At 59.4% G+C, this 26,384-nt stretch overlaps 14 protein-coding genes across 14 annotated transcripts; 7 read left to right on the top strand and 7 right to left on the bottom strand.

The window, feature by feature from the left end:
* Nucleotides 1–96: 96 nt before the first annotated feature.
* A1Q1_03747 (uncharacterized protein) lies at nt 97–774 on the top strand (the record flags this gene model as incomplete). The annotated part of the gene is made up of 1 exon (XM_014323497.1): nt 97–774. The coding sequence occupies one exon, from the start codon at nt 97–99 to the stop codon at nt 772–774; it is 678 nt and encodes a 225-aa protein (XP_014178972.1).
* Nucleotides 775–956: 182 nt separating this feature from the next.
* Nucleotides 957–2,442, bottom strand: A1Q1_03746 (transporter; the record flags this gene model as incomplete). The annotated part of the gene is made up of 2 exons (XM_014323496.1): nt 957–1,882; nt 1,956–2,442. The coding sequence occupies 2 exons, from the start codon at nt 2,440–2,442 to the stop codon at nt 957–959; spliced, it is 1,413 nt and encodes a 470-aa protein (XP_014178971.1).
* A 1,299-nt stretch (nt 2,443–3,741) lies between these two features.
* On the top strand, nt 3,742–4,983 carry A1Q1_03745 (uncharacterized protein; the record flags this gene model as incomplete). Its single annotated transcript, XM_014323495.1, has 2 exons — nt 3,742–3,774; nt 3,844–4,983. 2 exons carry the CDS (start codon nt 3,742–3,744, stop codon nt 4,981–4,983), a joined length of 1,173 nt encoding a protein of 390 aa, XP_014178970.1.
* Nucleotides 4,984–5,219: 236 nt separating this feature from the next.
* On the bottom strand, nt 5,220–7,234 carry A1Q1_03744 (uncharacterized protein; the record flags this gene model as incomplete). The annotated part of the gene is made up of 4 exons (XM_014323494.1): nt 5,220–5,672; nt 5,746–6,449; nt 6,537–6,687; nt 6,734–7,234. 4 exons carry the CDS (start codon nt 7,232–7,234, stop codon nt 5,220–5,222), a joined length of 1,809 nt encoding a protein of 602 aa, XP_014178969.1.
* Nucleotides 7,235–7,391: 157 nt separating this feature from the next.
* Nucleotides 7,392–8,579, top strand: A1Q1_03743 (uncharacterized protein; the record flags this gene model as incomplete). Its single annotated transcript, XM_014323493.1, has 1 exon — nt 7,392–8,579. The coding sequence occupies one exon, from the start codon at nt 7,392–7,394 to the stop codon at nt 8,577–8,579; it is 1,188 nt and encodes a 395-aa protein (XP_014178968.1).
* Nucleotides 8,580–8,652: 73 nt separating this feature from the next.
* Nucleotides 8,653–10,173, bottom strand: A1Q1_03742 (Ricin B lectin; the record flags this gene model as incomplete). Its single annotated transcript, XM_014323492.1, has 1 exon — nt 8,653–10,173. The coding sequence occupies one exon, from the start codon at nt 10,171–10,173 to the stop codon at nt 8,653–8,655; it is 1,521 nt and encodes a 506-aa protein (XP_014178967.1).
* An 893-nt stretch (nt 10,174–11,066) lies between these two features.
* A1Q1_03741 (uncharacterized protein) lies at nt 11,067–11,677 on the top strand (the record flags this gene model as incomplete). Its single annotated transcript, XM_014323491.1, has 2 exons — nt 11,067–11,345; nt 11,384–11,677. The coding sequence occupies 2 exons, from the start codon at nt 11,067–11,069 to the stop codon at nt 11,675–11,677; spliced, it is 573 nt and encodes a 190-aa protein (XP_014178966.1).
* Nucleotides 11,678–11,814: 137 nt separating this feature from the next.
* Nucleotides 11,815–13,170, bottom strand: A1Q1_03740 (uncharacterized protein; the record flags this gene model as incomplete). The annotated part of the gene is made up of 1 exon (XM_014323490.1): nt 11,815–13,170. The coding sequence occupies one exon, from the start codon at nt 13,168–13,170 to the stop codon at nt 11,815–11,817; it is 1,356 nt and encodes a 451-aa protein (XP_014178965.1).
* Nucleotides 13,171–13,882: 712 nt separating this feature from the next.
* Nucleotides 13,883–14,866, bottom strand: A1Q1_03739 (uncharacterized protein; the record flags this gene model as incomplete). The annotated part of the gene is made up of 1 exon (XM_014323489.1): nt 13,883–14,866. The coding sequence occupies one exon, from the start codon at nt 14,864–14,866 to the stop codon at nt 13,883–13,885; it is 984 nt and encodes a 327-aa protein (XP_014178964.1).
* Nucleotides 14,867–16,986: 2,120 nt separating this feature from the next.
* Nucleotides 16,987–17,622, top strand: A1Q1_03738 (uncharacterized protein; the record flags this gene model as incomplete). The annotated part of the gene is made up of 1 exon (XM_014323488.1): nt 16,987–17,622. The coding sequence occupies one exon, from the start codon at nt 16,987–16,989 to the stop codon at nt 17,620–17,622; it is 636 nt and encodes a 211-aa protein (XP_014178963.1).
* Nucleotides 17,623–17,790: 168 nt separating this feature from the next.
* A1Q1_03737 (phospholipase C-2) lies at nt 17,791–19,050 on the bottom strand (the record flags this gene model as incomplete). The annotated part of the gene is made up of 1 exon (XM_014323487.1): nt 17,791–19,050. One exon carries the CDS (start codon nt 19,048–19,050, stop codon nt 17,791–17,793), a length of 1,260 nt encoding a protein of 419 aa, XP_014178962.1.
* Nucleotides 19,051–20,516: 1,466 nt separating this feature from the next.
* Nucleotides 20,517–22,020, top strand: A1Q1_03736 (uncharacterized protein; the record flags this gene model as incomplete). The annotated part of the gene is made up of 2 exons (XM_014323486.1): nt 20,517–21,127; nt 21,192–22,020. The coding sequence occupies 2 exons, from the start codon at nt 20,517–20,519 to the stop codon at nt 22,018–22,020; spliced, it is 1,440 nt and encodes a 479-aa protein (XP_014178961.1).
* A 45-nt stretch (nt 22,021–22,065) lies between these two features.
* A1Q1_03735 (uncharacterized protein) lies at nt 22,066–24,443 on the top strand (the record flags this gene model as incomplete). Its single annotated transcript, XM_014323485.1, has 4 exons — nt 22,066–22,588; nt 23,308–23,673; nt 23,805–24,129; nt 24,377–24,443. The coding sequence occupies 4 exons, from the start codon at nt 22,066–22,068 to the stop codon at nt 24,441–24,443; spliced, it is 1,281 nt and encodes a 426-aa protein (XP_014178960.1).
* A 946-nt stretch (nt 24,444–25,389) lies between these two features.
* On the bottom strand, nt 25,390–26,052 carry A1Q1_03734 (uncharacterized protein; the record flags this gene model as incomplete). Its single annotated transcript, XM_014323484.1, has 1 exon — nt 25,390–26,052. The coding sequence occupies one exon, from the start codon at nt 26,050–26,052 to the stop codon at nt 25,390–25,392; it is 663 nt and encodes a 220-aa protein (XP_014178959.1).
* Nucleotides 26,053–26,384: the final 332 nt, after the last annotated feature.

The raw sequence follows: 26,384 nt of genomic DNA, 5'->3' as shown, positions 1-26,384 counted from the left end.
CCCTAACCCCCTAACCCCCTAAACACCTTCAGGCTGAGCTGCAGAGCTTGCCAACACAAGCTCTATGGTCAAAAGTTCCTTGCACTGGTGGCTGAAATGGTGGACAGTGGACAAGTTTCAAGGCAGCTGGTGGGCTTGGACTCAGATGAGGACATGTCCACACCTATTGTCCACAATCAGACAAGGAACAGTGGACAACAGCAAGCCCCCCCAAGACAGGTGGTTCTTCACAGTGGAGACAGTCACCATGGCTTGACATGTCCTACCAACTGCCAGCCCTATAACACTCTGGACAATGTGGACGTCCACCAGCTGACAGTCCTCCCTACTGTCCCATCAGTGTACCACTCCAAGTGGACACCCAAGGATGGCAACTGCATGTTCCATGCTGTAGCCAGGGGGATGGGTGGACATCTCACCCACACCCAAGTTAGACTGTCCACAGTCAACTTCATGAGGCGGCAACCACAGGACTATGTGGACTTTTTCCCTTCCTCTGTGGACAACTCAGAGCACACCCATTCTTCACAACTTCAAGCCTTGTCCAAATATCTGGCTGTCATGGCAAGGGACTCAGAGTATGGTGAGAACATCATCCTTCAAGGTATGTGCAATCTGTACAAGTTGGGTATAGTCATCCTCAAGCACACTGAGTCTGGGGCTTGGTTTTGGACAACTATGGGAAACATGTCCTCTGCCAGGAAGTGTTTTTGGCTGTACCTGGTTGGGGAGCACTATGAGAACATCTTTGTAGCCACTCAGGTCAAATTCTGAGCTATGCACCTAGTGTCCACTGATTTGTCCACACATTGTGGACACACCCTGTGGACAACTCATGCATGACAGTGTGAGTAACTTAGCCAAAACTTCTTACAACATGTCCACACCCCTTCTTGTGAAATGTCCACATGTCCACAAAAAGTTTGTGGACATACCCAACCAACTTTGAAGTCCCATTACGCGTGATCCGCTGGACCTGGTCGCACCCGTTCGGACCCAGGTGTAGCTTTTGGACAGATCTTTGCAGCTGTCTCATTGCGCGTCCGGAACCAGTCTATCGTGCCCGGAAGTCCGAGGATGGTGGACGACATGACGAACTGGAGTCCATTCCAGACGCCGGCCCACTTGTACAGGCCGCCTCCCGCCTGTATGAGCTCTCCGGAGATAACCGGACCGACCAGCATGGGTATAGCGAGCACGGTCCAGAGTAGGCCAATTCGGAGTCCGATCTCGTGCGCCGGCGAGATACTCGCCGTAACGGCGGGAATGAGCGTGATGTGGCCGCCGCTCGCAAACCCATAGCCGGCTAGACCGACGATGATCGCTGCCGTGCCAAAGTGTCCGACAAAGAAGGCGAAGAGCCAGATTGCCGAGAGCGCCGCGAAGCCAACGAAGACGCGCCATGTTCCGATCCAGTCCGCCAAAGGCCCACAAGCGAGGCGTCCGACAAAGTTGCCGGCCTGCAGGATAGTAACAGCGTACCCCTCGATGCTCGTACCCCTTGCGTAGGCAGCGGCGTTGAAGTATGGCGAAAACACCGCCATGCTGGTCATGCTCTGCCCAACGATGAGGAAGCAGTATCGCTTGTCCTTCCACGGTCGCTTCAGGGCTGAGAGCGGCGCGGGGGGGCGGTTCGGTAGACGCTTGCGCATGAAGAGACACCCCGGCGCCATGAATCCGGCCTGTACCGCGGCAAGAATGAGAATCGCGTTCCGCCAGACGTAGTGATCCGTCAGTGCTTTGATGAGGAGCGGGTAGATGACGCCGCCGGCGCCGGCGCCGCTCATGATCACGGCAACCGCAGTGCCGCGCCGCCGGAGGAACCAGTGCGCCGCGATGCCCGTCGCAGGCGAGTAGACAATCGCTCCCGAGACGCCAAAGGCTGCGTGAGATAACATGATCTGGTAATACTTGTTCGAGACTGGGGTCAGCGCGGAACGGCGAACGAAACTAACAGGCTAAGGCAACCAGTGAGCCGACCTGTCCGATCGTGCTTGCCATAACGAGAGGTCGGGCAGAGTATGCGTCAAAGAGGGCACCAGAGATCACCGCGCCGCCGAACGTAAGAGTGATCTGCGTCGAGGCGATCCACGCTACTGTTGATGTCGAGTAGTTGCTGAGCTGATGCTTCAGGTAGTATGCTTGCAGCTGCCCCGCGCCGGTGACAAGGCCGAGAACGCAGAGGATACTAAATGCGCTGCCGACTACCGTGAGCCAAGCTGTGAGTCCTCCGTCTGGAGGAGGGTCGATGTGCCCCGCGTGCGGCGCGTGTACGGGCGGCGGCGCATCTTTGTCGTTGAGGGGCGCGGACTGAACCCGCTCCAGCTCGAGTTCGAGCTCCGATCGCAGCGCCGAATCCTCGCTCGTTCGCAGTCGCGGCGGCAGCGACGAGATGTACCGCAAGTCAGACGCCGGGTCGTCTTCTGGCGGATGGTTGCTCATGGTGACAATGTAGTGGAGAGTGGAGTCGAGGAAGGATCGAAACGCTCAACTTTCACAACATCTCGGCAAAATAAAGATGCTTGGCCCGATATCGGAGAGTATCGTATAGTGGTCGGGCAGAGCCGAAACCGGCCTAGTCGGCCGGGGCGGTATGAAATTCAAGAAACGGGATGCTTACTCACACCGCGTTTCTTGGTCAGCATCGCACGTACTATCGCACATGATCTGCATGCCAGATCTCGCTTGTCAGTCGGTTATCATTGTGCCGCGACTGCTACAGTACTGACACAATGCACGTCCACGCTGCCAATGCCTACCGTTTGACGGGACAGTTCCGCGGGCGACAGTCTGGTGCCATCAGCCACAACAGAGCGGGGCCAAAGATGTCAGGGCAGCAGGTCGGCGAGCAAGTACCGACCGACCGGTGGAGGGAGTGAGGTGTCAGGGGACAGAGGGATCTTAACTTCATCTTCTGAGCAGCTGACAGTTGTCGATCCGCCTCCGTAAGCCTGATGGCGTTGCGCAATATTACTCGTACATTACCGTTCGCCGGCTGCACAGATTGTGGTAGTGCTGCCGCGGAGCTGCTTCTGATCAACGGCGTGCGACCCTGTGGCGGTCGTCGGATTGGCAGGATCATGAGGCAAGTCCGGCACTTTTCGTTTTGCGCTCGAGTCAGAAATGTACCCTCACAATCCGGCCAAGCTTTATTCTGCGTGGACAAGCAGAAAGATCCTGTACAAGCACTCACACGTTAGGTCCTTCCACAGACTGTGTGACCAAGTCGCTCCAAGTGAGTCAACCACGCCACAATGCTTTAACAACCCACAGTGGCAGCGTTCAACTTCGTCTACAAACTTCTGACGAGTCACCCCAAGAGCTCCGCGCGAGAACACAGAGCAGAAAACAGCTAGGGTAAGCTTAACGAAGCTAGGCACAAGTGCGATAGCCATGCTGTCCATGAGCCAGCACGCCTCTCAAGAGAACTTCATGCGTCATTCTTGCACTTGACCATGCATGGTACACCCTGTATCCACTTGCTCTGTGACCTTCTGCGCGATGAAAGTGGAGGCCCGGTGGAATTGATAAGATGTGATTGGCCCCGAGGGGGTCACGTGCCTGACGTCAGCGGAGCTTATCTGAGGGGCACCGAGCCGAGGGGCGCTGCACACAACACACCCGAGAAACGACGACGCGGAGAATGAGGAACGGTCAGCTGTTCCCGTGTGAGCGGGTGTGGACACGACATCACCTATCCTTCGCATCTTCTTTCTTGCACATCATCATCACAAACACACAATGTCAGGCCGATACTTTGCTGGCCTCACCGCCGTTGGCGTGGCCGCGATCGGCGTCTCCAGTGAGCCTGCCCACACAGCCATCCACTAACTCCCAGTCAAGGGCATCAAGTCCATCCAGCCCAACCTCCTCGACGCCCCGCAATGCCTCGCGCAACCGCTTGCCCACCGCTACCCAATCGCGGACGGCCTGAACAACCTGCTGTGCAGCCTGAACACGACGTTCTCGTCCGCGTGGGCCGCTCCTGCCGGAGGACCGTTCATGCAATACTTTGGCGGCCTCTTTGTTGCAGCTGTCCTCGTAACCGTCTACGAGGGCTTCCGGCCTAGCTCTCGGCGTAGCGCAAGCAAGGACGCGCACGGAAACGTCGAGGGCTTCGGTATGCGCCTCGGCGTCGCGCAGCTCTCAACGATTGCCCTCCTCGTCGGCCAGGTCATCACGGCCGGCATCGCGCTCCCGGCTTACTACGCGTGCGTCTCGTGGAGCACGCCCAAGCACTGGCGTAGGCACCACCACAAGGTCGACCTCGGCGATGAGGTCTTCTTCCTCCCCGAGAGCGCCAGGCGCAAGGTCCGCGCAACATTCAAGCACTCGGTGCAATACAACGCCAACGTCCCGCGCTCGTCCTTCCTCTACACCACCGTGGTGTCAACAATCGTCGGCTTCCTTATCCCCAGCCTGTTGATGGAGCTCGTCCCACTCTCGCAAACGTATGACGCCCAGAGTCTCTGGCAGATCTTCCCCCTCTACATGCTCGCGATCAACATCATTCTCCCGCCCCTTTTCCGCAAGGGTTTCACCGCGGTCCCGCCTCGCATGGGCATCTACCTCATCGCCGCGCTCGGCATTATTCCTTCGCTCAAGGCGCAGCTCACGCTCTGGGCCCAGGTGCAGGAGGGTGTCAGCCTCGCTGACGTCTTCTCATTCAGCCCGCAGCTGCCCACGCTCGCTGCCGCCTGCCACCGCCTCCTCGTTACCGACTTCTTCCTCACCACCCTCGCCGTCGGAAGCAAGGTGCTCCTCGCGCTTGCTCGTCGCCAGCGCGCTAGCACCGCCCGCAAGTGGCTGTACGGCGCCGTTCTCGTTGCCGGAGCTCTTGCTGTTGGCCCCGGCGCCTCCATCATGACTATGTGGGCGTACAGCGAACTGACTGCGCTCCGCCACGCGCGCGAGTACGCCGAGGCCAAGGAGGCCAAGGCTGTCTCTTCGAAGGAGGCCGCCGCCGCTGCCAGGACCAAGTAGAAGGAGGAGTAAGAAGCATGCATAAAGTAAGACTTACAAGTGACTAATCGAGACAACTAGGGGTTACACTTAGTAATACAGGCTACAAGTTCCGCGCGCGATTCCATAACGACTCCTTCTCCCGCGCGAACGCACTCTCAATACGGCCCAAGGACACAACGTCACTCACTTCGGGCAAGTCAGATCTCGAGGAGGACGATGCGCTTTTGCTCGTCCAACACGTGAATATGAGGAATTCAGGCTGTCTCGACACGATACTCGTACAATTCGCCCAGGAATGCGACTACGGTGCCCCACTTAACCTCGATCACGTCCGTGGCGTCTGGTGTGCGCAGGTGTAGCCGGCAGTCCCCACTTGGACAGAAGAGCAACGTGTAATCCTCCGACGAGTGATCGTCGCCTCGTGTCCAGTCGGCGGCACCACTGTCGGCGGCACCACTGGAAACTGAAAACGTGGTGGTCGTTGCTTGATGCTCGTACCATGGCTCAGTAGCGCAGTAGTGCATATGTCGGTGTCGCATGCGATGCACAGTAGGCAGGTCGATCTGGCTGAGAGTAAACACGGTGTGTTTCAACAGCGAGTTAAGAGATACTCGTAGCGTCTCCAACGCTGTCTCGATCTGAGGCGATACTCGTAGCGTCCCCAACGCTTTCTCGATCTGAGGCTCCACTTGTCTACGCTCCTCCGGCTTTGGAGGGTAGCTCACAAATGCTGAGCCTGGTAGTAGCTATTGTCAGCCCACAGATGTGCGGAGCACTCACCGCTCGAAGCTTGTTGGCCGCCTGCATCAAGGGATCAGCTTTCTTTTGCCCATACGCCGTCGTGATGTGCGCTACTGTGAACTTCGGCCAAGTGAGAGGGTCCAGGTCGTAGATGCAGCGGTGCACCGCTGTATTCGGGTTCGTCGTCGGGGTAGGGGTAGGGTAAAACAGCATCGTCGCTGAGCGTAGGAACCGCTTGCCCTTCCCGTCGATGACGCGGACTTCGGGCAAGGGCTGCGGTTCCTCGATTTCACGTTCTTCCCGCCGCTGATGGGCCACTTTCAACCGTTTGGAAGACCTCGGGGTGATTAGATTCGGCTCCGGCGACCTTCGAGGTTCGGCGGCAAGAACCGCTGGGCGCACATCTTGTTTCGGATGGATGTGCATCTCCGGGTGCGGCATTGGGAACGAACCGCCATCGCCGAACATGGTCTTGCTCGTGTAGCAAGTGAAGAAACAGCCCGGTCCAATCGCGCCGGGCAAAGAGAGACCCTCCTCTAGCCTGTACTCGAAAACTCCGCCGAGGAAGCCAACCACGGTACCGGGCTCCATCAGGACGCAATATTCCGACTCATCTGGGAGCCGATAGTGAAGCTTGTATTTGCTGTTGATGCAGAACACCAGAGTATAGTCCTGGGAAAGCTGGTCCGCATCTCGGGTCCAATCGGTACTGCCCTCTGTCACCAGCACGGTAGTCGTGCAACCTCGAACCTAATGTCAGTCAGGCGGCACACAAAGATTCACCTTGAAGTCTGTCGGAGCGTTGAACATGCGCGCCCGCATCCACATACGCCAGCTCGCTAGTGGATCAAACCGTCTGATCCAGTCGCTCGTGTGATGAAGAAGCTGCTCCACACGGGAGCGCAACCCAAACGTCGCCTTTCGGACATGGTGAGGAGGTAGGGGCTCCAGCCCAGTGTTGAAGGGAAGACGGGCGCGTGTCTGGTGTTAACAAGCGGGCGGAACACCATATCTACGAGCGACTTACTGTACTCAGCAGGTGCTGTACAGCGTCGGCAACCCGGTCTTGCTGCTCCGAATTGAAGGCATGCTCGCAAGTCCAGAGCCCGAAGAGGGGCCGCCAGAGGCCGTCTGTTGGAAGTCCCCAGCGCTCAAAGTCCGGTTCTGCTCCTGGGATGCAGTCGTTGAGAACCAAGCCCGCACAGTTAATGCTGGCTAGTTGATCATACAGGTCGTGAAATTTGATGTTCGGATCTCGAGCGTGGGGCGGAAGAGCCAGATTTCGAAGCTTGCCGTGGCCGATGAGGTCGCCCGGATAGATGAGCAGGGGACCAGGGCGGGCGGGCCGTACAACGGGGCAGTGGGGGGGACAAGGAGCGCTGGCCTCCCCGCCCTCATTCATGGTACTGTCGGGCGGTCGGGCAACGAGCAAAGTAACGTTGAGATTGTCGAGGGGGGCCGGATTGTTCGAGTGTTCATCACTACTGCGGTTGACTGGACTGTCGCACTGTCGGTGGAGGGCCGACATCACGTGACAGGTGGCGGCCGAGCATGACAGGGCCCATTCCGCTCAAACGTATCCTTGACTTTGTCTTCTTATGTACCACTGACAGCACCTGGCTTCTAACGTTCAGACTAAAGTATGGCAGACATGGTCAGTGCATCTCAACGTCACCCACACCGTCATGGTGTTCGCCAATATTCGCTCCTTTCTCCGTGGTTACGAACTCCCCGCCCTTCCACCACCGCCATCGACTGAGCGAAGTGTCTCCGACGTCTCCTGGATCCTACTTTTCCTGCAGGGGCGACTCGGCCTTCAAGCTCCTGTTGCCCACTCATCATTCCTCAAGCCGCGTCCTGGAACAGTGGAGTTTGTCCTTGACCGCGACGGCCCCGTGTCGCTATTCAGCGTGCTCGAACGACACCTCCGTGCACATCCCATCGCCACCGAGGTCGGTCAGTTCACCGATGCTGCACGACTCTTCACGACCATCTTCACCCACTATCCGCCGGTTGCAGACGCAGAGTACATCACCAGCCTGTTACGCGACCTGCTCCTTGTACCAGCGCGACTCATCGAGGGGCTATACTTTGAGAAGCGCGCCGTGGAGGACGAAACAGTGCGCGATATCCGCTGGGAAGATGTGTCCGAGCGTACCACGATATCGTTTGCGAACAAGTATGCCGGACTCGTTCCACTACTAGAGCCGGTTAAGTCATCTCCGGGCAAGCGGAAGAGGAGTTCAACAGTGTCGCGCGTGATCCCAACAGTGCTCAGCTTCGAGGTACAGCCCGAGCGCAGCCCGCTCGTACTCACGTTTGGCACGGTCATCGGCACCAGCGATCCGGTCCTGGCAATCGAAGTCGTGCCCAGTTTCACCCAGGAAGACATCCTTGCTCTGCATGCGGCCCTGCTCAGCAAAGACGGAAGTGGCCTGTCTCTCGAAGCTGCAGGATATGCCGACCCCATCGTTCCCGATGGCTTGAGGGTCAAGCTGCAAGCGCCCTCACGTGTTCCCGACGGAGTGGTCACAGCTCTCCTCGAAGTGTTCGGGCGCATGATGCTCCACCGTCGCACGCAGGTCGTGCTGACAAACTGGGACGTGTTCTTGACACTGCGCCTCGCACCTGACGGGCGAGTGCACGTGTCGCCACCATATCTGCGCGACCGGCGGGGTATCCCTCGACACTTGCCGCCTCAGGGCCCGCTCGAGCTTCTCGTGGCACTGCAGCTGGTCATGCGGCTCAACACTGAGAGAGGACTGCGCAAGGCACTCGATCTGAAGGGCGGAGACGAAGTAGAAGTGTGGAACTATAACGGCGCTCATTGGTTCGCTGTCCGTGACGGCAAGTCCGCGCTGAGCGTGGGGTAATGCAGACATACGCTTCTTACATACCGATCATACTTATGATGTTGACGTTTACTTATCGACCACAGCGCTGGGTTTACTGCAGCTTCAGGATCTGGTCTGCGACGCGGTCGCTACCATTATCCCAGTGACGGGCGGGGACAGTCTTGTCACCAGCGAGCACGAGCGTGCTCCAGCGGTTGACAGCGCGGTAGCCGCCGTTGACGTCAGGGATGACCCACCACTGGCTCTTGGCGTCGGTAACAGAGCCGAGAGTCGCGGTCGACCCCCACTTGCGCTCAGTGACGCCGAGAACCTTGCCGCTCTTGCCGAGGGTGTACGCGCCATCGCCAGTCGCCTTGAGGGTGTATCCGCCGAGCGTGCCAGAGAGGGGCTTGACGCCGTCGGCCTGGTCGTGCGAGATCTCGATATAGTCTCCATTCTTCTTGTCGTGGCAGTAGAACGAGCAGTACCCGCGCCACTTGCGCCCAGTGATCTGACCGCTCGTCTTGGAGACCGAGTCCACGAACCAGCGGTACCAGCTCGAGGTCTTGTAGGTCTCGCCCGAGGTACCAAGCAGGCTCCACTTGGGCACGGCAATGTCGTCGCACACGTAGTACTCCTGGGGACTAGCGTCCTTCTCGGGGCTCTGGGGCTCTCCGATCCACTTCCCGATGAAGGCGTTGTACGTCACGTCCAAGACGAAGAGGCGCGACGTCGCGGGCGCCTTGCCAGCTGCGACCTGCTCGTCGGCCTTGCCGGGAGTGCGAGGGTTGTACTCGATCGCCGAGTAGCCATTCTTATCCACGGAGGTGGGGACGAGCACGCTCTCCTTGCCGCCGACGCCGGGCTGATCCCAGCTGCCCTTGTAGTATTTCTTGAAGCCGGTGAACTTGTCCTGCAGACGAGCACGGGCGACGTGCGGATAAAAGAGCTTCCAAGAGCCGCCTTTGTCGACCACGCGCGAGTTGTAAAAGACGTAAACGTACCCGCCCTTTAGGTCAAAGGTGACGCGTGGGTCACCGTTGCCGTAGTAGTACGTGCTCTGGGGGAAAGTGACATTGTCCCCGCGCTTGGTGCTGAAGGGTGTCGTGATGAGGTGCTCCGTGATGATCCATGTGCGACCCTGATCCTTGGAGATGGCGCGGTCGATGGCGTCGTAGTGCAGTCCGTCACCAAAGGGGCTCGGCGTAAACTCGTTGTGGACGAGTCCAATCCAGTCACCCGTGTCGGGGTCAACCCACATGCCTGCGAGGTCGCAGAAGTTCTTCTGCTTGTATGATGAGGTGGGCGGGGGCATTGTCGACTCCCGTCCCGTGGGCGAGCGCACAGTGCAACGGAATGTGGTATTGTCATTCCTGTCGCGGGGTTCGTTGGGGTCAAACGAGTGGGTGATGGCGGTGTTCAGTTTGAGCGAGTCGATGTCTGGGCCCGTGAAGAACGACCAGACGCGACTGGCGTCGATTTCGTAGCCTGCATGGGCCGACTGGGCATAAAATGTTCCGTCCTTGTCCGTGAAGGGGAACGCGGGGGTGTCGTCGGGATGCGTCCATGGCCCGATGGGGCCGACAGTGAGGCCACCGAGTGCCCTGCTCGCGAGCAGGAGAAGAGACAACATGATGTCGGGCAGGGTGTTGCCCACCAATACCACCGCCCTCCCTAAATATCAAACTCGAGCGATTCGCTAGTCCACTGTTCATGCGGTTGTGGTGTGCGGGTCGCGCGGACGCGTCGGCAGGGTCGCCGCCGTTGCATGCGCTTCCCGACTCTGATACGGCTGATGGAGCATTCACTGGGGCCTCAGACGGCTACCACAGGAGGCTACCCCGCCGATGTTGGCGAGGAGATAGCATTCGGAGATAGCGTCCGCAGCACACGAGAGAAGGTTAGCTCGCAATCTGGCGGTGCACTAGGGAGCCTTGAATGGCCGTTGCTCGGACCTGAGCTTGGAGAGCCGCCACGCTCCTGACGATCGCTCGTGTGGATCGCCGCATTGTCGGATTATCTTCGGATGGCCCGCGATGGTCGATCCCGGACAGCGAAGACCGAAGAGGGGTCCCAAAGTCTGAGTCCGTTGGTCGGAAAGACTAAACACGATGCATACGACGCTACCCATGTGTCCAGCGCATGGTTCTATTCTGAGTCATGTGACCTGTGGGAACGAGGTCGACGACGACAGCGGAATGGTGGGTGCAGGCGGGGAGTTCGGTCAGTGGAGTTGAGTAGCGCGCTATGACGTAGTTGTGCTCGTTGCTGTTGGCTCGTGAGGCAGTGGCAGGAAGATTCCAGACCATTCATCCCGGTCTCCTGCCTTGCCTGCCTCATACGGCAGACCCATGCATGCTCTCTTCATATAGAAGGGTGGAACAAGGATCGGTCTCATCTTTCGCATCACACTCATCCCCGAGAAGCAGCAATCAGTGAGTTTTCCAAGCAATCCATAATCTGACAGCAGTGTCCGGCCAGAGCAACGACCCCTACAACCGTCCCCCCGTCGAGGGCAAGTTCAACATGGAGAACGCGGACCGCTACGACGACCCTGCCGTCGACCCCCGCGCCTCTGGCCCCGGCTCCGGCCTTGGTGTCCAGGAGGGTGACCGCGCTGCGCGCACCGACGCCAAGATTGCGCAGAACGCTGCCCGCGGCCTCCAGTCCGACTCTGCCCAGAGCCAGGCCGCCTCCGCCACCGGCACCGCCGGCACTGCCGCACTGCCGCCGGCTCGGGCCAGGGCTACACCTCGTCTGGCCTCTCCTCTGGCCAGTCCACCCAGCAGGGCCAGGGCCAGCAGGGTCAGTACTCGCAGGGTCAGCAGGGCCAGCAGCGCCAGGGCGGCGTCGGTGGCGTCGGTGGCGCCAGCAGCGGCAACAACGCCAACAACGAGCAGCTCGTCGCCGAGGGCCAGCCGTTCGACTCTTCGCGCGGCCAGACTGGCGCCGGTGGCCGTGACCCGTACGACCGCCCCCCTGTTGAGGGCCAGTTCAACATGAACAACGCCGACCGCTACGACGACCCCTCGGTTGACCCCCGTGCTACCGGCCCCGGCTCCGGCTTCGGCCTCTCCGAGGGCCAGCAGGCTCGCCAGACCGACGCTCGCATGGCCGGCCAGGGCCAGCAGCGCTAAATGTGAAGTTAATGATCCGAGATAGAAGTAAACAGAAGTATGCCATGAGTATATTGCACGATGGCATCCAGAGTTTGCACTGACCACTGACGTGACTGCTCATACACATTCATAGACTTTTTACAACTCGGGAAAGCTTAGAGCTTGGCGAGGGCAGGGGGAATGTAGTTGCTGTACTCCTTGGAGCGGACCTTGTCGAGGTCCTTCTGGGTGATCTCGCGGACCTCGGCGGCAAAGTCGTAACCGAGACGGTCCTTCGAGGTGGAGCCCTTCTTGTAAAAGTCGGCCTTGCGGAGGACAGTGACAATGCAGGATCCGCCGAGACCGACGTTGTGGGTGAGGGCGTTGCGGACGTTGGGGACCTGGAGGGGGCCGGCCTCACCACGCGCCTGGAGGGTCATGTAGAAGACCATGCCGAGACCAGTAGCGCCGAGCGGGTGGCCCTTGGACTCGAGACCACCAGAGGGGTTGACGACGTACTTGCCGCCATACGTGTTGTCACCAGCATCAACGAGCTCGTGCGCCTTGCCCTCGGGGCAGAGGCCGAGGGCCTCGTACGTGATGAGCTCGTTGGGGGCGAAGCAGTCGTGGCACTCGAGCACCTGCACGTCGTTGGCAGTGATGCCAGCCTGCTTGTACGCCTGGGCAGCAGCCTTGCGGCCCATGTCGGTTCCGGCAAGCTCGATGCGGGAGCGGGTCTCGTAGAGCTTGGGCGAGTCGGTCGCGACACCGACACCGGCAACTTCAACGGCGCGGTCCTCGAGACCGTACTTCTTGACAAAGTCCTCGGAGACGACAATAGCGCAAGCAGCACCGTCAGAGGTGGGCGAGCACATGGGGAGGGTCAGCTCGCGCGTAATCTTGCGCGCGGCGCCAACCTCCTCGGGGGAAGGAGTGAAGCGGAACTGGGAGTAGGGGTTCTTGGCCGAGTGCTTGTGGTTCTTGGACGAAATCTTGAACAGGTGCTCGGGCTTGGAGCCGTAGCGCTCCTGGTGCTCGAGACCGGCGGCGGCGAAGATGATGGCGGCGCCGGGGCCCTTCTGCTTGACGGGGTACTGCTTCGACTCCTCAATCTCGGTCAGCTGCATGTGGGTGCCGAGGAGAGGCGGGGTGCGGTCGTCCCAGTGCGACTTGAGCGAGCCGGGGCTCATCTTCTCGAAACCGAGGGCGAGGGCGCAGTCGACCTGGCCAGACGCGACCGAGTTGACGGCCGAGACAAAGGCAGACGATCCGGTCGAGCAGTTGTTGTTCATGTTGACGATGGGGATCGAGGTCATGCCGAGCTGGTAGAGGACGCGCTGGCCACAGGTAGAGTCACCGTAGACGTAGCCGACGGCGGCGGTCTCGACCTGGTCGTAGGTGAGGCCGGCATCGAGGAGAGCCTTGACAGAAGCCTCGAGGCCGAGCTCGGGGTAGTCGCGGAGGCCGCGGGGCTTGTCGAACTTGGTGGAGCCGACGCCGACGACGTATGCCTTGCGGGGAGAGTAGACCATGGTGGTAGAGAAAGGTGAGGGGTGACAGCGAGGAAGCAGGAAAGGATGGATGGAGATTAATAAGTAGTGGTGTGGTGTGGTGTCCCGAATGCCGTCCGCTTAAGGGTCATACCCGACTCTGGGCACTAACGGCCCCCGCCCTCCACACTAACAGTCCATCCAGCACTCGGGATACTCTTAGTCTACACTGTCCCTTTGTGCATCCGCTCTACTTCTGTACATGGGACAGCGAAGTATTCCTGCGGTGCATAGTAGTGTCGGCCGTTGTGAGCGCGTCGTGGATAGCGCTCGTCTCCGCTCTCAGGTGCGGATCCACTCAAGTGGGCGGCTTCGGCGATGACCGATGTTCCTGGTTTCCCGTGCACCACCGGGGTTCTCCCCACGACGCCAAGAACACTCTTTGTCACATCCTCTTGCTTACAGACAGCATTTAGTCAAACGATATTTGTAACAACTACTAGGCCGAAGGTGTTTCGTACAGATGCTTCCCCACCTATCGTTCGGCGCCCGTACTTCGCGATCTCAATCGACGCCCTCACCGATGCTCTTGCCGAGCTCGCTCTGCATTGCATGTTTGATGTGCACCAGAGGTCCAGCACCAAGGCTTCGTCCAGCCGGTGTTGTGTGGCCGAGTTCAGTCTCCTATGCAACGATCGACTCCCTGGTGTTCTTAATGATTGGCTGCATACACTACTGCTGACATAAACTACGTTCAAAGCTTGGCCTTTCCACGGAGGTCGGCGGCACACGTTTGGATAGACTTGACGGCGCCCTCGACGAGCTCGTCGACAATCTCCTTTGCCGTCAGAACCTCGGTGATGCGCGGGGCGTTCTCTCCCATGATCCAAATCTTGCCCTCGATCGAGCGCTCGGGGTGCTTCTCCAGCTCGTGCATGTGCGGGACGATGCCGCGAGACGTAAGCTCCTCAATCTCCTTCTGGCGCGTGTCGTTCCACTCGGCGACGTAGGGCGTCTTCTTGCATCGCAGCGGACGGCCAGAGTAGATGACGGTGCGGGTCGTCTCGCCCCACTGCGTGCTGAGAATCTGGTTCTTGTGAGCCTTTGGGGCGGCAGCCTCGACGGACGCAACGAAGCGCGTGCCAACCCAGACGCCAGCGGCGCCATATGAGAGCGCGGCCGCCAGCGAGCGACCATCCGTGACGCCACCGGCTCCGAGAACGATGATGTCCTTGCCGCTGGGCGACTTGCGCCCCTTGGCGGCATCAACAACAGCGGGGAGGAGGATGGAGAACGGCACGTCGCCGGTGTGGCCGCCACCCTCGCCTCCCTGGGCGATGACCATGTCGACGCCAGCGTCGCAGACCTTGGCGACGTGCTTGGGGTGTCCGATCATGTTGGCGACAACGACACCGCCCTTGTGCAGCTTCTCGACCACTGCAGGAGGACACACGCCGATGGCGCACACAAAGAGCGCCGTCTTCTCCTCGATGATGATGTCGATGAGCTCGTCGAGGTGCCCGTGCGTGTAGTCGTGGTTCGTCTTGCGCGCGCCGCCGCCAATCTTGGGCAGCGCCAGGTCGACGCCAAACTTGGCATTCTTGTCGTTCAGGTAGCTCTTGAGCTCGGTGATGTTCATGCGCAGCTGCTTGGGCGTCATGGACAGACCGCCAATGACGCCGAGGCCGCCCGCGTTCGTGACGGCTGCGGCGAGGCGGGGGCCGGAGGCAACGAACATGCCGGCCAGCAGGACCGGATGCTGGATGTCGACTGCTGTTAGCGCGAATCGGAGCCATGGAACTCACAGAGCTGGGTGAGTGGGGTCTGGATGAGGGCCATGGCTGCAGGCTGATCAGTGATTGGTGAGAGAGGACGAGACCGGTCAGGACGAGGACAGAGGATATATGAGGGGACTTGATGATCGTCGCGTTGTCGTTGGGTGCCGAAAGCCGACGTGGTGGGGACCGGCAATCAAATTCACCGACCCTTGCGTCCGGGGCCCGGGTTCCGTTGGATCCATCTCTTGTTCTCTCGTCGGCCTCGTGCGATTGAGCAGTCACATGCAAGGTATAGACGCATCTTGACACAGGCGCCGAGACCATCGCACAGACATCGAGAAATTTCATAGAATCGGCCAGCCCTGTGGCCAGCATGCCAGAATCGGCCAGTCAGGGACTTCAACGGCGAAGTTACAGCTGCACCGTTCAGCTTCAACTTGCTGGCAACAGCCATGAAGAAGTCCGTTTGCAGTGAGTTTTGAAAGGTGGCAAGATCAGACATAGATCTGCACCCTATCCAAGGTTGAAACCCAGAGAAGTGCTGGTTGATAACTGACGAGCTTGTGGACATGGCCATGATTCTCAGATAAGGTGGTGCCAAGGTGTTGCGCACCCACGGGGCCTCTGGCAACTCTGCGTACGGTGGGCTGTCCCTGACTGGCCGATTCTGCGAAGCTGGGCGACTAGCTGGCCGATTCTATGAAATTTCTCCACAGACATCGCTGTCAGTGGCTTGCGCAAAGCCATCTTAACTATCGGAAAACAAAAGGAAGCATCGCCTACTCGGCAGCCTCAAGACCTCCCCACCTTGGCACAACCCTCTGCACAACATAACAGTGAGACAATCTCTCTCACCATCTCTTTCAACTCGCTCGGCCGCGTTCTCGGGCGTCACATTGGGACCAGTGCTGTTCGATCTCCTGCGGGTGGAACAGTGCTAGCGCATCACTGCGAGCAGTTCAAAGCTCGCTCGTACATGGCCAACAAGGTCACGTGTGCCTACAGTAATCCCCTAGCCCCCTCCCCCTCATCTGAGGGCCTCGACCGAGTGTCGTCGTCAACCGATTTGATCGCGAGTCTGACACAATCGCCGTGATCGAAAGAGACATGTAGGACCTAGATCGAAGAGCGGGCGTTTCTAGGCATTTGCGTCAGTCTTATGCGCTCTTCTGTGACTCCGGCCGTCTCTTCTAACGTGTAAGGCGGCCCCTTCGGCTCTCTTCGACAGGCTTCTACTTTACGAGAAGTCCGCCCTCGCCGATGTCTCAGCGGTCAGGACGATCACAGGACGCCAAGGATACATCAGGCTCATCACTATTAAACGAACGGTTCATGGGTGTTGTTCGGACCCTCCCGCGTGATCGGAGTGCCAGTATGGCGCCAAGAACGCGATGACTGCGATGGGACCTGGCGGCTGCCTCGCCTTACTTGTGCCTGTCTATCGACTGCCAGTTCCGACAAACCGCGACCAGCCTCCCAAGGTCCTCACCGCGTTCGGACTTTTGGCACGCACAGCTTGAGAGCTGCGGCTCCCGGCCGTCTGCATGCCGAACATGCCAGTTTCAGCTCTTCGGCGGCAACTCCGCAGGGGGGAGAAAGGACGCAAGGTACAGGCACGTCCGGAGCATCGGTCTCGCTCGTCATTATGAGTAGCGAGCGCGTGAACGTGGGTGTCGACATCACCGAGCTGGCCCAATTGAAGCAGAATGGCGGGAGGATTGCGGGCCTTACAGCAGCGACCACTGCGAGCTGCGAGCGCTCGTCGTCAACGGGAAAGGCAAGGAAAGCGACAGGAACAGGTTCCAGAGCCTCGGTCTCTTGATTATCACCTCGGTCACAACGCTCCCAACCGAGCAAACCGCGTGGTGCTTGTGCCAAGCGACCTCTCCGTTGCGGTCGCTGTTCCCACGACGTCGAACATGGTGGAAGCATGTGAGGATGCAACATACGTCAGAGGTCAGAGGAAGCTCTGATACCTCTTGCAGTGCTCTCGATGACCGAGGACCTTGGGAGTCAGTATATAATGCTGTCCGAAGCCGTGCCGTGCATGTGATCCCCCAACAACAACCCCATCGTCATCATGTCCACCGTTGAGCTTGTCGCCGTCGAGCCCCCTCTCCAGTACTTCAAGATTGACGGCATCGTCCGTCCGGAGCCCACGACGCTGGTCCTCCACAAGAACCTGTACGCCGATGCCCCGACCGACTACAAGATCACCGACACCCGCGGTGCGACCGTCGTGACCCTCAAGGCCAAGGACCACTCGCTGCGCGACAAGCGCAAGATCCTCGACGCCACTGGCCAGGAGCTGTACCAGATCCAGGACAAGCTCATGTCCATCCACACCGAGATGGTCGCCAAGCGCGACGGCATCCAGCTCTTCAAGGTCATTGACGAGTCGACCGCCAACTCGGACGCCCGCATGAAGGTCGAGCTCTCCGAGTACATCACCAAGAGCGGTGACAAGCAGACCCTCGAGCTCCTCGGCGACTGGTTCGGCGACAACGCTCAGCTCTCCTTCTACGACAAGGACAACAAGCGCCCCGGCCAGGTCATTGCCAAGGCCTCGCGCAACTCGATGGAGGTCAAGCCCGGCTCGTACGACGACCAGACCTACTTCGTCACCGTTGCCCCCAACGTCGACCTCGCCATCATGGCCGGCATTGCCGTCTGCTTCGACGAGATCCGCCGTGGCCTCGAGTACGGCGCTGCCTAAGTTGGTTTAGTCAGAAGTTTAGTTTTTTTCATCAGTCAAAGTAGTTCTTCAAGTTCAGGTAGCTTTCGGCTCTTATGAACATTGTCATTAACTTCATAGTCCTGCAGTCATTCGCTAACCGAACAACTAACCCCTCGCGCCAGTGGAGTCACTGACCACCTGGCCTTTTTACTCGTTCGTGTTGATGTAGTTGAGCGAGCGGAGGAGCTCGGCCATGCCACCGTCGCCGCCGGCCGTGTCGCGGTAGAAGTCCATCATGAGAGTGGCACGGGGGCGCTGTCCGTCAAAGGCCTTCTGAAGGAGCCAGCGGGCGATGCGGGCGTTGACACCGCCCTGAGCGCCTGCGTCCTGGTTGTTGCCGCCGCCCGAGAAGAGCGCCGAAGCACCAGCGAGGAGGGACGAGACGCCGCCCGCGCTGCCGCCCGAGGCCATGTACTGGGGCGACGCCGAGGGCATCTTGACGGCGCTCGTGTAGTCGAGGGTGTAAGGGTGGTTGGGGCCGTTGCCGTTTCCGCGGGGCTGGAGGGTGGGCTCGAGGTGCTGGGTAATGGCGTTGGCCTTGGCGCCAATGTCGCCAGTCTCGTACCAGTCGTGAATGCGGCAGGGGGTGTCGCGGATGTCGACCTCGAAGCCATCGCTCTTGTTGTTGGGCCACTGGAGGGGCTTGAAGCCCTGGCCGTTGGGGAACTGCGAGTCGTCCGTCTTGGAGAAGCGCGAGAAGAAGTAGGCCTTGCCGCGCACCTCACCGAGCGTCGGGAGGAATTCGGAGAAGTACCAGTTGCCGCCAGAGTTGAGGGCCTGCTCGACGAGGGACGGGAAGTTGGGGTCGGCGTCCTGCTCCTGCTTGAACGAGGCGACGACGGTCTCGCGGGGGTTGCGCGCAAGGAAGTCGTTGATCCATCCGACGACCTCGTTGATGTTGGAAGACATGGGCTGGATACCGTGGTAGCACTTGAGCTCGCCGTTGACGTTGCGGAAACGCAGGTCGAGGAAACGGATACCGTCCTGGAGCTGCTGCGCGACGTTGCCGCTCTGGCACTGCGAAATGAAACCACCAGTGTCCGAGGTGGACTCGTGCGTGCCGGGAATGGTAATGTCGGCAATGGCGCGGTCATCGGGGAGGCCGGCCATCCAGTCGGTCGATCCGGGCTTGGGGAGGAGGACGATCTTGTCCTCGTCGACACCGAACGCGATCACGTTGCCGTTCGAGTCGAGGCGGCGCCATCCGCGCTGGCGGTCGCCGTCCTCAATGGGGCGCACGTTGACCTGAGAGTCCTGACCGTTCCAGTTGACCGAGAGGCGGATCGTGTCCTGGGGGACGGCGTTGACATTGACGCGGTTGCCGTTCTTGTCGACGTTGTGGTCGCCGCCGTTGACGTTGACGCCGCGGACATCGACGCCTCCCTGAGCTGCAATCTGGATGGCCATGGTGGGTGAGTGTTTGAACGGAGCAACGTGTCGATCGGAGGCGGCGGCTATATACGTTCTTGACGGCGGCTGCGGCCGAGGTGATTCTATCCTTGGCCTTGGCTACCTTGGCTGTTTTCGGTGCATGCTGCCGCTGTCGCCAGAGGCTGTTGTCAGAGGCTGAACAAGCTCGGATGGAACGTGGCTCAATTAGCTAATAGTGGGGTAAATGACGCCGTCAGGACAACCACAACCGTCTCGCGTCCAATCGCGTCGATCACCGCCGCAGCGCGCATACCCCATACGGCAACCCCGATACCGCGTCTGTCGCGTCTCCGCTCGCCGTGTTCCAGCAGCCCTTGCCCGGCCCTGGGCGTCCTGGACTGCCCCATTCATCACCACGCGCCCGATCGCGCCGTCGTCTGGTCCGAAGGTCATCAGTCCCAATCGCGGACACCGCAACATAAGGGTCTCCGGCGCCCATGGCGCTGCAGCCGCCGCCGTTAGGCAAGGCGCAGCAGCTGGGGAACGGCCCCGGATCGAACTAGTTGTCTTAACGTCTAGGCGCACTGCTAGGCGTGTGACTCGATCGCTCTAGATGCGCAGGGACTGCGGTGCGTGAGCGAGATCGCCGAGAATGAGATTGAGTTGGACGAGCATGGCAGCGTTGTCGAGCATGTCGAGGGACTGGTGCAGAAGCGAGGGAGAAGAAGATATGTAGATATGAGGAAAAGGATCGACGGGGCATGCAGATGGAAGACGAAGATTTGCGCACGCCAAGATTGACGTCAGGGTTTTTCGAGTCCGTCTGTTGTCAGACATGTCTGTTTTCTCCACTCAGCCCTACAAGATAAGAGTTCAAACTCTGCGCGCATGAGATGACGACGGTGGCGCGTGGGGCTTGCCGGGGCGCCGCCACAGTTTCTGGGAGCACGAGGTCGTGTGCGAAACGGTCGTTTGAAGTTCTCATACGCTCTCTCGCAAGGATCGAGAGAGTCGGATGGCAAATTGGGCGCAGCACTACGGCTTCGTACAGTCCGATACTAGACTCCAAAGGTTCCCATCCTCACATCAATCCCAGCAACACCCCCACCCCCTCGTCCCCAGAGCTGACCCGCGTTTCTTCGCACACACAGCAGGTAGAACGAAGCTCGGTCCAACGGGCTACATCTCACTTCGATTTCGCGCTCGAAACCCCCGACCTGCCGCGATGATCACGACCTCCCAACGCACTTGGGCATACACTAACTCACATCTTCTTCTCTTTTCTAGTCACCAGCATCTGCTGACGCAGTCTAGGTGCCTGCGATTCCCCATCAGACCAGTGCACCGACTCCGCTTGCTGAAACGCTGTTCCTGGCGTTTCCGCAAGCAGCAGTCCCAGGAACGCACCGCCCGGCCAGACCTCATGGCGACGATGGACAGCGACTCAGTTACTCACAAACAGCAGCGCCCCATCTCGACCTTTCTGACACCCCACACTGACCATGGACTCATACCAAGCCGCCCTCACCGCTGCCGGCCTGAAGGAAGGACCACCACTACGTCCCGAGACGCTCTTTCGACCTCGCGTCGGTCACAAGCGCGACGGCGATACGCTGGCTGCAGACAAGCACTCGCGCATCTACTACCCGACTGTTCCGACTATGAAAGAGCTCTCAGCGCTCGGAGCTCCGCCTACGGTGGAGGTGACCCCAATGCCGCTGCCGAGCAAGCCGGCACTTACGCTTGATGAGAAGCGACAGCGCCTGGAGGATCGCGAGGCGCGCTGGCGAGCGCTGAGCCCTGTGGCTATCTGCAGCATGCGTGTCGAGGGTCCATTCCACAAGGATTGGGATGTGCTTACCGGTGGTGTGCTGTACGTGACCGCCGGCTTCCTCGTCGGCCCTGAGGGCGATGAGACGCCGATGCACGAGTACAACAAGAAGGACCGGACGCAAGTACCGTCTTTCGCCGTGCCGCTTCCCAGCGCTACCAATCCAGACCTGCGCACCCCGCCTCTGGCCGGCTGGAGCATTATACCGCCGTACATTCCCTATCGCTCGTGCCGAACTGCAATCGACCCGGCCCAGAATCTCCTCGCATCTCCAGCCGCACTGTGCGTAACCACTTGACCGAGCTGACAACAGAACAATTGCGACGGACATTTTTGGGCAGGACAGCATGGAGAGCGAGGGCTTCTCGATCGAAATTACGAGCAAGCGAATCGGCACCTTTGCACGGTCGTCGAACATGAAGAAGGCCCATGGTTTTACTGTGGAGATGCTGGACCTGGGCACGCTCAAGGCGCCCGAGGCCATGGGCGGCCCAGAGTCCTTCCGCGGCAACCACCTCATGTTTGCCTTGCAGCCTTCTCTGCGCCAGCTTCCCCATGGAGACGAGTCGGCGGCCACTTGCAGCGACGTGCGCATCTGCGGTTCGACGGTAGCCACGCTCGTGCACCATGGATCGGGGCCGTACGTCCCCGTGCTGCACTTGAACCTTTCATCGACGATGCAGGGCAACTTCGGCTGTCTCATCGGGCATCTGACAAGCACGGCGGGAACAGCATTCGAGCTCCTCGACGAGCGCACTGTCAGCGTTGTGAATCCGGGATACAAGGGACTGCCCATCAACCCTTCACTGGCGATCTGGACCTTCCCAGAGGACGAATGCGACACTCCCGCCCGAGGGATGTTGCCGAATGGCCATCCTGGCGTACTCCTCGCCGAGCTCGATCTGCCAGCCACCTCCAAGCAGGTAATCCAGGCATGTATCACCCCCCAGCGCGCCCCTCACACGACGCGCGCAACGGGCGGCTCGCCCTGGGCGCCAGACAATGAGCGCGGGCTCTTACGTGTCTCCCTCAGCTTTGACGAGGAGAGGTACGACTTCTACGTGCTCCGCGAGATGCTCCTCGCCCTAGCGCAGGAGGGCAAGAACCGAATTGCGGGCGGGTTCAGGGCACCCTTCAAGCCGTCGGCATCTGCGCGTCGCCGAGCACCTGACTAGCGCTGCGCCGTCGACTATTGTGAGTGCCACGGTGCCGTGGGCGGAATGCGGCTGGCGCTCCCGCAGCAAGCAGAGCGCTTCGAGACCGAGGACGAGGAGGGACGCACGTTCTGGGCCAACGATGTGGACCTCGTCGCGAGGCAGTATGAGTGGGAGGCATGGGGACCGGAGAACTCGAGGCTCGTGCGCGCCGACGCCGGAGTCAGCGACAAGTACAGCGTGTCGCTGTACCGCGACGTACGTCTCGTCATGGAAGAGGGCAAACCCGTCGGATACGAGGTGCTCGACTTTTCCCCGGCTTCGGTTGATAGGAACACGCAGCGGGACACTGCTCCAGAGGGCGTCGAGCGCACCGTGTCTGACTCTACAACCGTTCCAGCCGGGGTGTGGAAGGGAGACGTCGAGACCCGCCTCCCGCACGTCTGCACTCGTCGTCGGGGGGCAATTCCAGGTCTCGCGGACGGAGAGTTCAGCATTATGAGCGACGAGCAGCGCATCGTTCTCAGCGTGCAATCAAAGCTGGACACGGAGGGGCTAGGGAAGTACCACCGCGACCATATCGTGATGTGTATGTGATTAAGTGAGATTTCACATTTGAGTCCAGTATAGTTACACAGAGTTGGCGATCAATGGATCTCGCCGTACATCATGCTCCTGGCGCTTTTAAGGACCGAGGGGGAGGTTGCGCCCCCAACCACGAGTGAGCTCCTTGGCAGCGAAACCATGAAGAACCAGCAGAAGGTTGGGACAACCGACCGGAGCCAGCAGGTGTAGTCCGGGAATTGCGACGCCTCGCAGCATTTGACCCTCGAAGTTTCCCCCCAAGGACCGCGAGTACGAGGCCGTCGCAAACAAGTCATGCTTGCCGCTTGCGTACCCACAACGGTGTACGTCTCTCCTCTCATGACGCCACTGAGCTCGACGTCGGCCGCCATGTTCACGCCATTTGCCTCAGCAAGCCGGCGCACCAGCCACTTGACAGCAGCAGGATTGAACGGAGGGGCTTGGCCGGGGTTATGCGGATGAACCAAAACATACTTCAGCCTTCCACCCTCACGCCAGATGTTCATGGAGTAGCGGTGATGGTGGAGATGGTCCAACATATCGCCGGTAATATCGAGCTCGGGGTGACCTTCCTTGCGCTCAAACACAGCTGCGGTTGCTAGGGCTACCTCCGCACATGATGAGTCAACCGCACTCAACTACTCTACTTTCGCATCTCAACACCTGCACATCCATTCACGCCGCTTCAGTCTTTCAACAGTAATATAACTGACGCAATGGCAGCTCTCAGTTTAGGTGCACTCCCTGCCGGCCGCCCGGTCTACGTTTATCCCAGGTCCGACTGGTCATCCGCCTGCTGGGGACCACCGAACGTCGCCGCCGAGACCCTCGACGCGAACTTATTCCAGGTCGGGGCAAAGTTTGCGAGTGATACCATTCATCAAGCTCTCCGAGGGCAGATTCCTTGGGACAAAGTCGGGATAAACGGACTATACCTGTCCATCATCGACGTCGTTCTCCAAGAGCAAGTGATCTTCGTCGATTCAAGGCTAACCCTAGGCGCGACCGTCTGCGACAAGAAACGGCAGTACGATCAATCATCAACTTTCTCAACCCCCCTGCCATGTATCCAAGCTATGAGCTATGGAAGTGCATCTGCGACTCAGCAATTGAGGGCGTCTTCAAGAAGGTGTGTATCTTCGTGATCGACAACATGCTGACTTGCAAGGCGTGCGCCGTGCTTCCTCCCCGTGTATCCGAGACGCTGACGCTGGAGGAAGCGAAGCACTACTGTTCCGCGGCGCTGATCGCCGGATTCCGCCTGCGCATCGATGCTGGGACGTACCCGCCTCCGGAGGCTTTCGTCCGTGTGGACGTTGGTTTTCTGGGTGATTACATGCCCACAGCAGATCGCCTGGCGCAGTACGGAATGGGCATCATCACAGGAAGCGTTTCGGCCAAAGCGACGGAGGGCGAGTTGTTGGCTCGTGCGGGCCGGTGGGCAGCCGCGCATCCTGGCCCGCTGCCGCCCAATCCTCTTCTCAGTGGTCCGCTTCCAGAGCCAGTGTACCCCCCTCTCGGTCCTATCCCGGATACGAATCTGGAGTGGGTATCATTGTCAAGGGCGCGACACCCGCGCAGGTAGCAAGCCAGAAATCTCGCGGACACTATCACTGCATTATCAATAGACCCTCGATCTTACACGTATCCGTTTAAAAACGTCAGCGCATGGATACTCTCTTCATTAGTCGCTAGATGCTCAGCATGTGTCTGATGGCAAGTGAAGGACTGCGGCGTTCCTTGCGTGATGAGTCCACTTCTGATAGCTCTGAACATGAATTGACCGTGCTAGAGTCACTGAAGCGGGGGGCCTCACCACGATGAACGCCTGGCATTCTGAAGAGTCCCCCAAGCACTGATTCCCGTCTCTCATTGACGTTAGAGTTATGCGCACTTTGCATTCTGGAGGAGGCACAGAACACAGGTCTCAGCCAGGCCCGCGAACAAGTCCGAGGCTGTGTTCACGGCAGCTGACAGCCTAGGCGTTAGAGTTCTCCGCCCACCGACGTTTTGAAGCAGCTTGGTCCTGCGTTCGAGCACTTGAACAGCTGCATCCGAGTCCCGTCCTCCTCTGTCACCGCCATTCTGGGGCAGGTACGCAGGTACAGAAACCCCGCCCAGAGTCAAATTTCGCAGCTCCCAACCTGATGCGCGACCAAGCCGTCACTACACCCTCTCCTGGATCCCCATGCTCGAAATGGAAGCAGGCGTCGTGCGTCGACGGCCATGAGTTGGCCGCATTGTGGGGTCATGCATGTTCCTGCCTGTTCCTGTTCCCACCGTATCGAGTCCGACAACCCCCGGAATGCAACCTTACGCGAAGGCACAGACACGAGGTACCCGCGTTGCAGGAAGATGTGCGTGCCGCGCAGATCACCCACTATTTAGCGGCAAGCACACGACCAAAACAACGTTATCTGCGGTACATCGCGCATGTCTGCGGACAACTGCGCGGACCGGCGGCGGAGCTGGCGGAGAGCGTGGATATACGGACACCCGGACAGCCGGCGTGCACCCGACCTCGTGCATGGGCCGGAGGATTACGCACGTTTGCTCGTGCGCACGCTTTCTCGTACTGCTTACGGCGTGAGTTAGGGTCGAACGGGTTGCGTGGTCCTGGGTGGTCACGTGCTGCAGCTGTGGTTAGTGAAACCAGTATCGGACAATGTGGAAGTTGCTCTAATGCTTCAATGATGAAGATGCTTGTACATGCATACACTTCTGATGTCTAGCAAGTTACAATTATGCGTGATTACAGTTGCTCTAGAGGTTCTAATGATGTTTTGAGTAAGATGGTCTAATGCTCTAGTGGAAGGGGAGGCGGCGGATCTCAGCAAGCGTGAACCCGTGCTTCTTCAGGTTCTCGGGCCGAAGATCCTCGACTTCCTTGTCGAGGTGCTCGAAGAGAGGCTTGCGGAACGAGTCGAGCGTCTCGCGGAGCTTGGCAGCCGAGTACTTGCTCGGGTCCTCGATGCCCTCGCGGAGGAACTTGGAGTAACGCTCGAGTCCGTCGTGGATCTGGTGGTGGAAGTCCTCGTGCTCGGCGTTACGCGCAAAGGAGGGGTGCTTGTGCGCAAGCAGTGGGAAGATGTGGGCCTCCTCAATTCGGTGGTGGTTGCCCAGGTGGACGACGAGGCCGTAGCACTGCCTCAGGAAGGACGCGAGCGGCTTGCCGTCCAGGTCTTCGGCGTGCTGGTAGGCGTGGTTGAATTCCCACTTGTGCGAGTTGTGGAAGCTCGTCATGCCCTCAGAGGGCGCGCGCCAGGCGCGCTCCTCGGCAGAAGCGGGCAGAGAGAAGTGGGCCTTGATGGTCTCCATGTCCATGCGGCGGCGGGCGGCCGCGGCGTCGTTGGCAGCGTTGTTAGTCGCAGAGGTGGTCATTCGTGCGATGTTTTTGGCTGTGGTGGCTGTTTTGGGTGTGTTTCGAGTGATGTGTTGGGCGGTGTGTCGCGCAGCGTTGCGGAACATGAAAGTTTTGCAGAATCAAGAAGTGATCGAGAAGCGAGCTCGTTATATATGCATCGAAGGAAGAGCTCGGCGATGTTGGAGCCAGGTATTTGTCAGCCAAGGCCGAGGTGAAAATTCGCCGGAATATTCCCGAACCTCTGCGATTCCACTGCTGACTAAACTTATCTCGGGCGACCTTCTCGCTTTTGATCACCGAACGCACCTCTGACATCTCTCTCTTCCGTCAGCCGCACATGCAAGCGTCCAACGAGCTTGCAAGCATATCAGAAGGCCGTGCCTGATCTCGATCAGAATGCGTCGTTCACAGTGATGACCAAGCGAAACACATTCCG

This window comes from Trichosporon asahii (genome assembly GCF_000293215.1).
Source record: "Trichosporon asahii var. asahii CBS 2479 unplaced genomic scaffold scaffold00056, whole genome shotgun sequence".
Taxonomy (NCBI): Eukaryota; Fungi; Basidiomycota; class Tremellomycetes; order Trichosporonales; family Trichosporonaceae; genus Trichosporon; species Trichosporon asahii.
This window is presented reverse-complemented; position numbering and strand designations above follow the sequence as displayed.